The sequence below is a fragment of the Macaca nemestrina genome, chromosome X (assembly GCF_043159975.1).
Source record: "Macaca nemestrina isolate mMacNem1 chromosome X, mMacNem.hap1, whole genome shotgun sequence".
Classification (NCBI taxonomy): Eukaryota; Metazoa; Chordata; class Mammalia; order Primates; family Cercopithecidae; genus Macaca; species Macaca nemestrina.
In genome coordinates this window covers 44,180,243-44,196,636 of record NC_092145.1, presented here as the reverse complement: position 1 = coordinate 44,196,636, position 16,394 = coordinate 44,180,243, and the positions used below count along the sequence as shown (strand labels likewise).

The window sequence follows — 16,394 nt, the reverse complement described above, 5'->3', positions numbered from 1 at the left end:
TAGCCTTGTAGTATAGTTTGAAGTTAGGTAGCATGACGCTTCCAGCTTTGTTCTTTTCACTTAGGATTGTCCTGGCTATAGAAAATTTCAGGCCAATATCACTAATGAATATTGATGTGAAAATCCCCAATAAAATACTGGCAAACTGAATCCAGCAGCACATCAAAAAGCTTATCCACCACCATCAAGTCAGCTTCATCCCTGGGACGCAAGGCTGGTTCAACATACACAAATCAGTAAATGTAATCCATCCCATAAACGGAACCAGTGACAAAAACCTGATTATCTCAGTAGATGCAGAAAAGGCCTTCCATAAAATTCAACACTCCTTCATCCTAAAAACTCTCAATTAACTAGGTATTGATGGAACATAACTCAAAACATTAAGAGCTATTTATGACAAACCCACAGCCAATATCATACTGAATGGGCAAAAACTGGAAGCATTCCCTTTGAAAACCGGCAGAAGACAAGGATGCCCTCTCTCACCACTCCTATTCAACATAGTGTTGGAAGTTCTGGCCAGGGCAATCAGGCAAGAAAAAGAAATAAAGGGTGTTCAAATGGGAAGAGAGGAAGTCAAATTGTCTCTGTTTGCAGATGACATGATTATATATTTAGAAGACCCCATCATCTCAGCCCAAAATCTCCTTAAGCTGATAAGCAACTTGAGCAAAGTCTCATGATACAAAATCAGTGTGCAAAAATCACAAACATTCCTATACATCTATAATAGAGAGCCAAATAATGAGTGAACTCCTATTTACAATTTTACAAAAAGAATAAAATACCTAGGAATGCAACTTATAAGGGATGTGAAAGACTTCTTCAAGGAGAACTACAAACCACTGCTTAAAGAAACAAGAGAGGACACAAACAAATGGAAAAACATTCAATGCTCATGGATAGGAAGAATCAATATTGTGAAAATGGCCATACAGCCCAAAGTAATTTATAGATTCAATGCTATCTCCATCAAGCTACCATCGACTTTCTTCACAATTAGAAAAAACTACTTTATATTTCATATGGAACAAAAATGACACCAACTTTTAAAAATTAAAGTGAATTAAAGTTTTATTTTGTAAATATATGCATGGAGATATTTTGATATACCCCAGGCTGTTGCAAAGCTCATCTTTGGGAATCAGTGCAACATGGTTGGCATGAAGATTGTTTCTTTGGGGGTATACACTACTGTGCTTCAGTTATTACAAGGAGAGTGCTTCCCAACTTCACCAAGATCCCTTCAATTATTTGTCTTTGTAAACCCCAGATTATAAATAATTTTGATGATTGAACTATATTTGTTAATAATTTATTTATTGTACTTTATTAAGCAAAAATACATGTAACTGCTAACGAAAGCTTTTAATCATCATGTGATATCCAATGTAATTACAAGTTGATATAATTCTAGCTAAAAGGAAGTATATGTGATATTTGAATTAGCTGTTCTCAGGTAATTGTAATTTTTTTGTTATGAATTTTGAAACATCAAATATCTTAAAAACTCCCAGATACTCACAGAGCTTTCTTATGATTCACACACTAGCATTTGAGAACTTAATGAATATGTTAGGAAATAATCAACTAAATAATAATTATCATTATTGCTAATATTTATTGGGAAATCACTGTATGCCAGAACTCTATACATTTAGTCCTCCTTTAATCCTAAATGACAAAGAAACTAAATTACTTACCCAGAGTCTGAGAACTAGGAACTAGTAGGACTTGAACCAGGGGAGGTTTGAATGAATGGGAGTGAGGACTACTGTTCTCAACCCAGCAGTGAGCAATAAGAGAGCTTTAACAGATGAATCTTGAAGGAAGTTGAGATCTCTTGAAGGAGAGATTCATATTTATACCCGTAGAATTTTAAATTGTTAGAATACGGAAAACCATCAGAACTGGGGTGCGGAAATATGTTGGGGGTGCTAAGACAGAGCTGGGGAAAAGGTGCTAAATTTTAATTTGCAGGTTAGTATCCGAATTTGTGCCTTCGAGTTGAAGGTTGTGCAAAGGCTAGAAGTTGCACAAACCAGTAACTTATTTGTCAGAGCAGGGAGTTCCAACCACCTAACAACATATTTGGTTTAGGGGGTTGGTAAGTGTGGTAGGAGAGTATATTACCATTTTATGACAAGAGAACCAGGGTACAGGGTAGGGAAATGCATATATATATATATATATACACACACACACACACACACATACACACATTACATAATTGCACATGTGCGGTAAGTGGGGAGGGGAGGTGAGGAGAAAGATTCATTTTTAGTTAGCAGCTGGTGCTCTAGAGTTTTAGGATCTTTAACCTCTGTGGATTAGTAATTTATAGCAATTTTATACCCCTGGATGCCATAAATCCCAGGATAATGAGATTCCAGGGTTAGAATTCTAGCAATTTTAATACAATGAAATGCTGAGGGTGCTGGAGGAGGACAACAACAACAACAACAACAAAAAAATAAACCCAAGAATCTGAAAGGTAAAGCTCTCAAAATGTTAAACATGAATCCCCACTTGCACTCCAAGTCAATCACAATTTTAGCCCTTAAGACAGTGGAAATGGGCTTGGGGGTTAGGGAGACAGGAGTGTTGAATAACAGAAAGGCCACCTGGGCACGCATTTTGGGCCTCCCTCCCTAGCTTTAACTGGGGCAACTCCCAATTTATTTGTTTAATATATTGAGAGTTTTTTCATACAGTTTCATTTGATAAAGGCGTTCCAACTTCCAAAGAAAAGGGTAAAACCACTTCCCTAGGGGGAAAGAAAGGATGTGGAACCTGTAAAACGTGTTCCAATAGTTTACCTCAGCCCCCGTCCTTTTTGGAAATAGGGGCAGATGTTAGCAAGGATGCTTTGGCTGGGAGGTTGGGATGGGCCAACTAATAGTTCAGTGTATCAGTCATCCCCTACTGTGAAACCAATAGCAACAGTGGCAACAACAAATGATGATAATAGCAGTTACCATATAGGCATCAACTCTGATCTGGCACAGGGCTAAATGCTTACATAGATTGTGCCATGCAATTCTCTACAGCCCTGTGAAATAGGAACTATTATCCCATTTTGCAGATACTCTCACTCTTTTGCATCTAAAGTAATTGTGCATGTGGCCTAAATACATGTGAATAAACCAGTCACTTTTATTTATTTATTTTTAAATTCTATTTTAGATTTAGGGAGTACATGTATAGGTATGTTACCTAGGTATATTGCATAATGCTGAGGTTTGAGGTACAAATTATCCCATCACCCAGAAGTGAGCATAGTACCCAACAGTTAGTTTTTCAACTCTTACCCTCCTCCCTCCCTCCTCACTCTAGTAGTCCCGTGTCTATTGTTGCCAGCTTTATGTTCATGAGTACCCAGTGTTTAGCTCCAGCTTACAAGTGAGAACATGTTGTATTTGGTTTTCTATTCCTGCATTAGTTCACTTAGAATAATGGCCTCCAGCTCCATCTATGTTACTGCAAAGGACATGATCTTAGTCTTTTTATGGTTGCATAATATTCCATGGTGTACATGTACCACATTTTTCTTTATCCAATCCACCATTGATGGGCCCATAGGTTTATTCCATGTCTTTGCTATCGCGAATAGTGCTGCAATGAACATGCAAGTGCATGAATCTTTTTGATAAAGTGATTTTCTTTTGGTTATATACCCAGTAATAAGATTGTTGGGTCAAATGGTAGTTCCATTTTAAGTTCTTTGAGAACTCTCCAAACTGCTTTCCACAGCGGATGACCTAATTTACATTCCCTCCAGCAGTGTATAAGTGTTTTCTTTTCTTGGCAGCCTTGCCAACGTCTGTTGTTTATTGACTCTTTAATAATTGCCATTCTGACTGGTGAGAGATGGTGTCTCTTTGTGGTTTTGATTTGCATTTCTGTGATGATTATTGATGTGGAGCATTTTTTCATATGTTTGCTAGCTGTATGTCAAAAGGCATTTTTAAATCATATTTTGCAATTAGATTTAACTAGTTTCTCAGGACTTATTGCAGCTGAAATATACACCAAGTCGAGGTGATCTATTCCTTTGAACTCAAATAAGTTCAGAAGGACAAATCACACGCCGGGCTCTGAAGTCAGGAATGTCTGTTTGCTTATTCCAGGAGCAAAGTGCTTTATTTAGATTTAAGTAGAAGAAATGTTTTCTTCACAGAAAGGAAAGGTCGTATTGGCCTTGCATGTTTGCTTTACAAGATTTTTATTGATTTGTTTATTCAACAAATATTTATTGGGCACTAACTGTGAGCTCTGAGCCTAGAATCTCACATTTACAAAAGTGAGGAAATGATTTGTTTGATACAAGCCTCAAGCCTAAGAAATTTCTAGAATTACCAAATCCTGGTTTAGGTGGCACCTATTGATTAAGTGTGATTTTTCAGCCTAGTTCCAATAGATGTTTAGAAACCCAAGCAGAGTGAGGAGGGTGGTAGAGTTGTAGATTATAAATCATAGAATTAAAGACCGTTAGAAAAAAAGTAGCTCATTTCCTGTACTTTAAAAGTGAGAGTCAGACAGACATGGGTTGTTAACTGTGTAACCTTGGGCAGGTAACCTCTTTGAGCCTCAGTTCATCATATGTAACATGGGAATAATAGCATCTGCCTTATAAAAAGATGGTAAGGATTACATAAGATAAATTATCTAAAGTTCTTAGTGTAGTGTCTGACATATACAACATACTCAGTACATGTTTACTGTTATTGTGATACCTGTTTTCCATGTGACGGGATGGAAACTCAGTGAAAGGAAGTGACTAGCCCAAAGTCACATAGCTTGATGATGTTAGGACAAATATTAGAACTCAGATCTCTACTAATAGTCAGATATGCCTTATACTACATACCGAGTTTACTCCCTGAGACCCAGGTCCACTTCCTGGACCTGTGAGAAATATTTGGGCTAATCCAAGGAGAAGGGAAAAGAATGACAAGGAAGTGCCTGACATAAGAAAATAATTCCTGGACTAAGAAAACGAAACAGCAAGGATGAAATAGAGAATAAGAGAGAAATAATTACAGAAAGTTTACAGAGCAATGTTGGAACATTACAATGCGTAGTCAATCACAGGACTGATCTCTATTCTAACTCCTTTATTCACTAAAAGCGAAATTGACTTTTTATTTATTTTTCTTGAGGGTGGTGGTGGAAGGTGGTTTAGAATGCATTTGTGATTCATAGAAAGTTACTGTGAATGCAGCTTACTATACAATTTCTATTTGCAAAACAAGGGAACACCATAATCGAAGTTGGAATGGAACCAAGAGTACTGCTAAGATATAAAGAATGATACATTATTAATTTTTTGCAACATGAACTGGCTCCTTATTAATTTTTTTAAGACACCCAGGCTGGAGTGCAGTGGCACAATCACAGTTCACTGCAACCTTGAACTCCTGGGCTCAAGTGATCCTCCCATCTCAGCCTCCTGAAAAGCAGGGACTACAGGCATGTGCCACCACACCTGGCTAATTTTTAAATTTTTTCATAGAAACTGGATCTCAACATGGTGCCCAGGCTGGCCTCAAACTGCTGGGCTCAAGCAATCCTGCTGCCTCAGCCTCCCAAAGTTTTGGGGTTACAGGTGTAAGCCACTGCACCAGGCCCAGAAATGATAGATTTTAAAAGAATATTGGGCTGGAGTGACACTTCATAGAAGTTGTTGAGAAATTTAGTAAAAATAAGAAAACAATGGCTCAATAGTAAAGTCATGTTGCTATTGCTTCATGTAGCCATAGTACAGTACAGCACTGAGAGAGATTGATTCTTTAGATGAAGATAGTCTTAAAAATTGGAAATATATTAAAAGAGCCACTCTGTTTCTACAGTAAAAGTGAAGGTTAATTTATACTTGCCTAAGCAAAAGATGATATTTTCTTTCCTAAACCATTCTTCAGTTTAATCAGAGGCCTGCAATATTGGTTATTACAAGATTCAAGAAATATTTAGGGGATTCCAGGAGTTTCCTAAAAGAAGCAAGGCCATTTTGCTCAATTTATTACTGCATAGTGCATGACACTCAGACTGGTGCCAGAAAGTCTGACTGGAGTTCCTATACTCCACCACAAGGGATACATTGTGATTTTTTCAGGTGTGTTTGCTGTATAAAAAGATTGTTCCAATATTGTGCACTTAAAAATTTGTTAAGAGGGTAGATCTCCTGTGAAGTGTTTTTTTAATCACAATAATATTTTTTAAAAGGTTGTTCCTTTTCTTCATACTTTAATTTTGAGTTTGCTAATTTTCCTCCCCTCAAAATAATTATATTTTATTTCAAGTAAAATATATTGGTAACAGCTTAATTGCTTATTCTTTTGATAATTTTCACCTTCACAGGGCATCAGGTACTGTTTATACAGCACTAGACATTGCAACAGGACAAGAGGTAAGTGCTAACGTTCAATGCTGATTTTTATTTTCTTTTATTCATATTTATCACTTATCTTCTTTGATAGCAACTTTGCCTAAAAAAAATATGGGTAGCACTGGGTTGAGATAGGTGTTTCCTTCATTGGTGCCCAAAGCCTCTGAAGTGAGTGGTTTACCCATGATTAACCAAAAATAAAAGTGGGGGGCATGAGTTTGTGGCACAGGGAAAGAGCTTAGTAAATAAAGAATGTGTATGTTTCACTCTGTGTCCCCCAAAATATGAATATTCATGTTTATTATAATGATTGTAATTCATTCTTGTATTTTAATTGCCATTCAGGTGGCCATAAAGCAGATGAACCTACAACAGCAACCCAAGAAGGAATTAATTATTAATGAAATTCTGGTCATGAGGGAAAATAAGAACCCTAATATTGTTAATTATTTAGATAGGTAAGTGTTTTGTCTCGTTATGTACTTGTATTCTTTGTGGGATGTCATTTTTTCTTGTCAAATTACTTTATTTGGGATTCGTTTATTTAACAGTCATTCTGCAAATATTTCTCAAATGCTACAATGTAGTAGAGTATTAGATCTATTGCTAAACTTGCACTCATTTAGCTTTGTCCACATATCAGACACTTGAAGAAACATTTTATGGTCTTGGTTGTAAATAAAAGAAGTTTGCATAATTTCGTTTTGAGAATCACAGCTCCATTTTGGCAGAAAATAGACCATTGCATATAGGAAGGAGTAGTGGTGTTTTAAACATTACATCAAGTGTTTGTTTGGAGCCAGTACAATTTCTGGGAGTCTAAGTGAAGAAGGCTGACTACCATGGCCCGCTATAATGGCTTTAATGGGTGCTTTGTGATTAACTGACAGTGAGGTCTAGGGAATTCAGACTTTAATCTCAAACCTTTTTCCTAAACCAGGTAATTAATGTCTCTTTCATCAGTGGTATTAACAGTGTGTTATAAATAGGTATTTAAAGGCAGCACTAACTCTTCACTTCTGGTTAACATCTCTCTCATTCAATTTCAAAAAGAGTTTGTTTAGTACCACTGTGCTATGTTCTCTGAAGGTGATACAAAGAAACTAAATCTAGGTCTTCAACCTCAATACCTCAATAAGCTTAAAATGCTGTTTTCTGCTTTTTGGGCCAGGTAGACCAATGTTACAGAAGAAGGAAAAACTGGGAGAAAAGAGGGTCAAATTTTACAGTCTTTTTTTTTTTTTTTTTTTTTAAACAGAGTCTTGCTCTGTTGCCCTGGCTGGAGTGCAGTGGCACGATCTCAGCTCACTGCAACCTCTGCCTCCTAGGTTCAAGCAATTCTCCTGCCTCAGCCTCCCAAGTAACTGGGATTACAGGTGTGCACCACCACACCCAGCTAATTTTTTGTATTTTAGTAGAGATGGGGTTTTGCCATGTTGGCCAGGCTGGTCTCAAACTCCTGGCCTCAGGTGACCCACCCACCTTGGTCTCCCAGAGTGCTGGGATTACAGGCGTGAGCCACTCCACCTGGCCACAAATTTTACAGTCTTGATCAGTGTCTTCTAAAGTGTAACTTAGGAACCACCTGCAACAGAGTAACCTAAAGTCATTCTGTGTTTGTAATTTTGCAAAAAATAAAAAATAAAAAAATAAAAAATGCATCTACACTTATAAAAAATGCAGAATTCTAGGCTGCTTTCCATAAATAATAAGATGAGGACTGGACTGTGAAGTTTTATTTTTAACAGGTTTTCCAGGTGAATTTTATGGACACCATAGTTTGAACAATACTGAATATAAAATCTTGCTTCACATTGATATGGGTCTTAGGGCAGAGTGGGAACGTTGGGGTCACTCCATTTCCTATAATTTATCTTTCTTGATAAGCAAGGTTTCAGAGAGACCTGATTATACTGCTGAAGTGCCTTCAGATGGTGTCAGGTGATTTGAATAACCTCATGCTCTCTTTGCCTGAATTATAGGGCTCTGGTGACCCTTGGCTCCATATTTGATCACTTGGGGTATGCCCCTCAATACCTTCTGAAAGGTAACGGGCGTGGCACAACTCAGAGTTGACTTCTATCAGAACTGAGGCCTGGGAATATCAGAGTCTCCAATTTTTTAGCGTCATAAGGCAAAGTCTTTTCTTTTCTTGTTATAGCTACTTGGTGGGTGATGAACTATGGGTAGTCATGGAATACTTGGCTGGTGGCTCTCTGACTGATGTGGTCACAGAGACCTGCATGGATGAAGGACAGATAGCAGCTGTCTGCAGAGAGGTAAGCAAATAGAGCATTTCCAGCTGAGAAGAACACCAAAATTGGCAGTTCTTCGTTTCTGATTATTCAGAATGTTTATGTCATTAAAGTAACAATAGTAGAACTTTTCCACTGAAAACAATTGGAGAGGCCAACTTCAATTTGAATTCTGTCCTAATAGCACTCCCCAGCATCACCCTCCTGAGCCCCTTGTTTATTTTAGCTGCCTTTTGTGAATCTTTTAGTTCCATTATGTCATTCGTGAGGTGCCATATCTAAACCCACATGCTGTAGTTTCGGTGAACATGGGAAACAGTGATATTGGCATAACACTTCTTTCTAATTTGGGGAAGTTTTTACATGATACTTGTTTTATCCTGCATGTGTAATATGAGCCATGTAAAATAAGTTATATTTTCATCATTTTTATAAGGCAATTTAAACGAGGTCTTCCCTCAGCCCAGAAAGCAGTTGCTTTCACAGTACAATCTGAACTTCCCTTACCGCCCCACAGGGGGCCTGACAGTCTGTCTCTTTTCCAGTAAGTGTCATACCCCTAAGGGGTTTCAAACTAAATTAAAGATATATTATTACATTTATTATGTTGACTATTAAAACGCACACACACTTTTTACTGGAGTCTCATCTTAGGCATTATAAGCTATCCCATTTATTTTGGTGAGGTTTTCTATCAACAAAAGTAGGAACTCCGACTCACTGAAACTTGAAAACCAATGATAGAAAAACAAAACTAAGTGATATCAGCTAATCTGTTTTTTTGTTTTGTTTTGTTTTTGTAAGTTGTTCACTTAAATTTCTTCCTTCCTTGCTCTCCTCTCATTATCATTTTCCCACCCCACATATCCACCAAACATATATGTTTTCTATTCATGCCATAAATCAAACTTACTACCCTGAGCCTGTGGTTTCCTTCTTCCAGCACCACACTGCAAAGGCATTTCCAAACAAGTGCCTATTACTTCATAGCCTCGGAGTGGTTCCCAAACCTGGCTACCCGTTAGAAATAGTTTGGGGCACTTGTTTTAAATGTAGATTCCTGGGTTTCACTCCAGAACTTCTGAATCAAATCATACCATGTACAATGAAGCTTACTACAGCTGTAGAAGACCAAGCTGAATCCTCCAAATAACTGGGCCAAAGTATATTAATTGGTTAGTTTGACTGTTTTAAGGATTGGTGCTATTTATCACATTATCATTCTTCATGTCCTAGTCTGATGTGTCAGCCATCATACTTAGCATGTATAATGCTAAGTGGCATCATTGATGTAAATGGTAATGTGACTTTAAAGTGGTGTTATTGAAGCATTCAGTAATTGATTTCACTTGACAAAATAAAGTTATATCCCTGCCCAAAACTTATCTAGAAATAAAACTTAGTATTAAAAAATTATTTGTGATATAATTAGAACTTTTTTTTCTGATTTAATAGTGCCTGCAAGCTTTGGATTTCTTGCACTCAAACCAGGTGATCCATAGAGATATAAAGAGTGACAATATTCTTCTCGGGATGGATGGCTCTGTTAAATTGAGTAGGTATTTTGGTTCAGGTGGTGTTAGAGTATCAGGGAATTTCTGTTCTTTTATTGTATATCTTAAGAAGATAATGGTTACTGAAAGTGATTTATTTGAAAGAAGTTACAGCCCAATTTGAAGTAAAGAATTTTTCTAACACTATTCCTGATTATTGTGACCACATTTTTTGGATTTAATATTTCAGAATTTCTAGTGACTTGTGGAATGAATAAATGACAACTACCTAATTAGGAAACTGAAAAATTCTGTAAGTTTGAGAAAACAGTGATGAGGAGGAATTAGATTGAAGTCTAGTAAAAATGACATCACATTAGTCAATTATTTCAGACCTTCTTAAAATCAGGACCAGCTGAGACATCAGTTAACAAAAAGGTATGAGCTAGGCAGTTGTGGAAACTCAGTGTGTAACAAAGGAAGATACGGCCATATCTGAAAGTGATATATTGTGAAAAGGAAAATAATTTGGGCTTATTTTAACTGGCTTTTCTTCTCTGCAGCTGACTTTGGGTTCTGTGCCCAGATCACTCCTGAGCAAAGTAAACGAAGCACTATGGTGGGAACCCCATATTGGATGGCACCTGAGGTGGTGACTCGAAAAGCTTATGGTCCGAAAGTTGATATCTGGTCTCTGGGAATTATGGCAATTGAAATGGTGGAAGGTGAACCCCCTTACCTTAATGAAAATCCACTCAGGGTAAGTCAGAAGAGAAGTCAGGTACTTTATTCCCAGCAAAGGGGAAAGGCCAAATATCATTTCTAGCTTCCACCAAAAGTGACCAGAATGGGCTCTTTTCTGAGACCAGTAACATAGAAGCACCAAGTTATAATTTTCAAATTTACTGTAAGCTTTTTAAAGTTTATCTTACAATGTCTCAACAGTTTTCCTTTTCTCTTTCTTTTTTCTTCTTCTTCTTTTTTTTTTTTTGAGAAAGAGCAACTACTCTTTTTTTATTCTTTTTCTCACTTAATTCTTTTTTCCTTCCAACTTTTATTTTAGGTTCACGGGGGGGTACATATGCAGGTTTATTACAAGGGTAAATTCCATGCTGTTAGGGTTGGTGTACAGATTATTTCATCTCCTAGGTAATGAATGGAGTACTCAATAGGTAGTTTTTAGATCCTCAGATTCCTCCCACCCTCCACTCTCAAGTAGGCCCCAGTGTGAATTTTTCACTTCTTTGAGTCTGTGTGTACTCAATGTTTAGCTCCCACTTATGAGTGAACATGTAACATTTGGTTTTCTGTTTCTACATTAATTTGCTTAGAATAATGGCCTCCAGCTGCATCCATGTTGCTGTAAAGGACATGATTTCATTCTTTTTTATGACTACATAGTATTCTATGGTATATATGTTCCACATTTCCATTATCCAATCCACTGTTGATGGACATATAAATTAACTCCATGTCTTTGCTACTGTGAATAGTGCTGCAATGAACATACACGTGTCTATGTCTTTATTGTAGGACAATTTATACTCCTTTGATTATATACCCAGTAATGGGATTGCTGAGTTGAATGATTTATATTCCTTTGGGTATATACCCAGTAATGGGATTGCTGAGTTGAATGATAGTTTTAAATTCTTTGAGAAGTCTCCAAACTGCTTTTTTTCTTTTTTTTTTTTTTTTTTTTTTGAGACGGAGTCTGGCTCTGTCGCCCAGGCTGGAGTGCAGTGGCGCGATCTCGGCTCACTGCAAGCTCCGCCTCCCGGGTTCATGCCATTCTCCTGCCTCAGCCTCCCGAGTAGCTGGGACTACAGGCGCCCACAACCGCGCCCGGCTAATTTTTTTGTATTTTTAGTAGAGACGGGGTTTCACCATGGTCTCGATCTCCTGACCTTGTGATCCGCCCGCCTCGGCCTCCCAAAGTGCTGGGATTACAGGCATGAGCCACCGCGCCCGGCCTCCAAACTGCTTTTTATAGTGGCTGAACTAATTTACATTCCCTCCAGCAGTGTATAAGCATTCCATTTTCTCCTGAACCTCGCCAGCATCTGTTATGTTTTGACGGTTTTTTTGTTTTTTTTTTTTGAGACAGAGTCTGCTGTGTTGCCTAGGCTGGAGTGCAATGGCCTGATCATGATCTTGGCTCACTGCAACCTCCGCCTGCTAGGTTCAAGTTATTAGTGCCTCAGCCTCCCAAGTAGATGGGATTACAGGCATGCACCACCATGCCTGGTTAATTTTTTATATTTTTGGTAAAGACAGGCTTCACTATGTTGGCCAGGCTGGCCTCAAACTCCTGGCCTCAAGTGATCTACTTGCCTCGGCCTCCCAAAGTGCTGGGATTACAGGCATGAGCCACTGTGCCTAGCCCCTTCTTGACTTTTTAATAATAACCATTCTGACTGGTGTAAGATGGTATTCATTGTGGTTTTGATTTGAATTACTCTAATGATTAGTGATGTGGAGCATTTTTTCATATGCTTGTTGGGCACATGTATATCTTCTTTTGAGAAGTGTCTGTTCATGTCCTTTGTCCAATTTTGAATGGGGTTGTTTGATTTTTGCTTATTAAGTTCCTTATAGAAGCTGGATATTAGACCTTCATCAGATGCATAGTTTGCAAATATTTTCTCCATTTCTGTAGGTTGTCTGTTTACACGATTGATAGTTTCTTTTGCTGTGCAGAAGCTCTTCACTTAAATGAAGTTCCATGTGTCAATTTTTATTTTTGTTGAAATTGCTTATGGAGTCTTTATCATGAAATATTTGCCAGGGCCCATGTCCAGAATGGTATTTTCTAGATTTTCTTCTAGGGTTTTTGTAGCTTTAGGTTTTGCATTTAAGTATTTAATCCATCTTGAGTTGATTTTTGCATATGATGAAAGGAAAGGATCCAATTTCAATCTTCTGCTTATGGCTAGCCAGTTATCCCAGCACCGTTTATTGAATAGGTAGTCCTTTCCCCATTGTTTATTATTGTTGACTTTGTCAAAAATCAGGTGGTTGTGGGTGTGCGACTTTGTTTCTGGGTTGTCACATCTGTCCTATTCATCTATGTGTCCATTTTTGTACCAGTACCATGCTGTTTTGGTTACTGTAGGCTTGTAGTGTAGTTTAAAGTCAGGTAATGTGATGCCTCCATCTTTGTTGTTTTTGCTTGGGATTGCTTTGGCTATTGGGGCTTTGTTGGTTCCACATGAATTTTAGAATAGTTTATTCTAATTCTGTGAAAAATGTCGTTGGTATTTTGATATGAACAGTATTGATTCTGTACATTACTTTGGGCAGTATGGCCATGTTAAAAATATTGATTCTTCCTATCCAAGAACATGGAAAGTTTTTCCATTTGTTTTTGTCATCTCTGGTTTCTTTCATCAGTGTTTTGTAATTTTTGTTGTAGAGATCTTTCACCTTCCTGGTTAGCTGTATTCCTAGGTATTTTATTTTTTAGGGCTGTTGTGAATGGGATTGTGCTATTGATTTAGCTCTTAGTTGGATGTTGTTGGTGTATAGAAATGCTATTAAGTTTTTTAGCATTGATTTTGTATCCTGAAACTTTGCTGAAGTTGTTTATTAGATTTAGAAGCCTTTGGGCAGAGACTATGGGTTTTCTAGGTATAGAATCATTTCATCTGGGAAGAGAGAGAGTTTAATTTCTTCTCTTCCTGTTTGGATGCCTTTTATTTCTTTCTCTTGCCTGATTATTCTGGCTAGGACTTTTAACATTTTTCTAACATGCTTTGATTGTATTTTTAATGACAAGGGTCTTTAAGATTCCTTAGTATAGCTTTCTAATGTAAAATATATGTAGCTTTTTTTTTAAGTTAGATGTGGGGAGAAAGTACTTTTATTACATGACATGGTTAAATGATCAATCTAAAAAACACTTGCTTTATAATTACTTTAACAAAGTAAATAAATGCATTTCCAGAACAGCTGTAATTTTTAAATTGGATTTTCCTTCATTATCAGTAATGATTTATTGATTAACAACAGCTTAGTGGGTATTGAATGGAACACAGAGATAGACATAGTGCTAACCTGGTGAAATCACAAACTTAATTAGATTGTCAAGTAGAAAATGATAGGAAACAGTTTGCATTTGCTAACTCACTTTGCTACCACAAAATCAGAGATTTGATCTTCACGTGATCTTGTTATCCCTGCAAAGAGAAAAACTTCATTTCACAACCTAACCCTATCATCTTATTTTGGAGATGTGCTATTGATCATGTGGAGAAAAGGAAAGAGGTATGAAAGAAATGCTTACTCAGTGCAGAAGTGTGCCATAGGTATTTTGTTGTGTATAGCCCAGCAGTGAGCTATTAACAGAAGTTGTGTTTTGTATATATAATAGGCATCACATTGTTTAAAAAAGAAAATATGCACGGATTCAAATTCTACTCTCAAAATTCATGTACAGTGCTAGTATCATAGGCATCTTGTATATTGCCTGTATCATTACCACTAGGAGTCTAAAATTGAATTGTACCCGTGGTATGCAAAAAGAAAAAAAAACATTGTTCTTAGTAAATGGTTAAGAGTTTTCATATAAAGCTTGTAAAATCCATATGCAAATCAAATATATGTGGCTTTCTATGCATGTAAAGAGACCTATCAACTAACTGTCTAGTTGTTTTTGCAGTTAAACATTTTGTAGTTGGGAGCAGAATTCCCTATGTATGGAGAGGAGGACAGCTTCCTCCTGGCTGTCTCCTAACTCTTGTTTTATTCCCTGTGCTGATTAGAAAACAACAGATATGAGGGAATACCCTAATGAATGCTATAGGCTATTTCTCTGATCTCATGAAAAAATCTGGAAATGAGATGTGCACATTGATTAGCTGCCTTCAGGGCTGAGTGGAAAAGAAGGAGCATTTTCCCACCATTTGTGGGATAGCCCTCCATGGATTTAATCAAGTCCACCCCGACCTATGTTGCAGCACATCAGGATAATTACATGGGCTTTTCCTTATTGTTTAACCACCTTTGCCCATTAAGAAATCGCAGTGAAAGAACACATCAGACGTCTTGTTTCTATGGATTTCCTCCCCTAAGTCTTTGGAGTTTGGAGGCACTAAATGGATTATGGCTATTTTGCTTTCTGCCTTCTAATGAGTAATTTACAACCTGCAAATTTTAAGGATTAAACAAATGGCTCTGTAAAACAACTAGTCTCGGTAATGGATTTATTACCTTCTTCAGTTCCCCAATTACAATTGATCTCTCTTTAGCTAGGCTGCTAATTGTTAGAAAAAAGGAAACAGGTTTTGATCTTTATAGGCATCTTCTAGCCTGGGATTAGAACTCATAATTAACAGCTTGTATCTTAGATTCCACCGCTTGATATCTAAACAAGTACTTGCAGATTAACAAACCACATGGTTCAGGAAGCCTACATTAAGTCTGCAACAAAAAGACCTGTCAGAAAGACCACCCTGTTGAATTCCACTGATAAGGATTTACTCTAACTTTGCTCATTACTCTCTGTATGTGTGATAAACCTTCAATTAATCAATCAACAAGCCCATATAGAGCTAGCCCTATTCTAATTTTGTCTCTTCTAGGCATCAGGAGTACTTTTTTTGGTTTCTATTTCAAATATGTTTTCCTAATGTTCTCTTGAAGGAAACACAATGTCTCAGGCTATATGCTCTTATTTGGAATCTTTAAAATGTAGTCGCTGAAACCGTGGGGAGATTGGAGAGAAAAAAGATCTAACATGAGCCTACACGGAGCAGCGTTTTCTTGGATCCTGGTGCCCAGGCCATATGTGAGAAAATAGAAAATAATCAAGAGCTTTAAGAGGAGTATAAAAGAGTGCCAGATTAGTCCTTTCTTTAATATCCTTCCAACACTACAACCATCCACTAATGTGTGCTTTGAGGTGGAGAGAGGTAGAAGGAAGGAAGTGGAAGAAAGACAGAGTAGTAGAGTACAGGGTAGCATGTTGATGTGAAAAATTTTGGTCTTGTAGTCAGGCAGATCTGGGTGTGTCCTGGCTCTATAACCTGCAAGCTCTGTGACTGTCTGCAAGTTACTTAAAACCTTTCTAAGCCTGCTTCCTATCTGTAAAATGAGAACTATATCTATCTTACAGCGTTAGTATGGAAACTAAATGAATAACACCTAGCACAGTGTCCAGTTCATTGTAAGAAATGTATATATATATGAAAATGTATATATGGATAGTAAAGTAGTATGATAGGAAAAACAGAGAAAGGATGTTTAGAGGTTTTT

The 16,394-nt window shown here is 37.3% G+C and overlaps 1 protein-coding gene across 13 annotated transcripts in view; it reads left to right on the top strand.

Annotated features, from left to right (window-relative positions):
• Nucleotides 1–16,394, top strand: part of LOC105490475 (p21 (RAC1) activated kinase 3) — a 292,458-nt gene that overhangs the window by 250,383 nt on the left and 25,681 nt on the right. For all 13 annotated transcript variants that reach the window (XR_011618400.1, XM_011756150.3, XM_011756145.3 and 10 more), the window contains 5 exons: nt 6,364–6,412; nt 6,737–6,849; nt 8,553–8,670; nt 10,102–10,201; nt 10,703–10,899. Coding sequence is in view for 12 of the 13 variants with exons in the window: in XM_011756150.3 (XP_011754452.1) it covers nt 6,364–6,412; nt 6,737–6,849; nt 8,553–8,670; nt 10,102–10,201; nt 10,703–10,899 (577 nt within the window). In the remaining variant the exon portion in view is untranslated. The remainder of the gene's footprint in view (nt 1–6,363; nt 6,413–6,736; nt 6,850–8,552; nt 8,671–10,101; nt 10,202–10,702; nt 10,900–16,394) is intronic.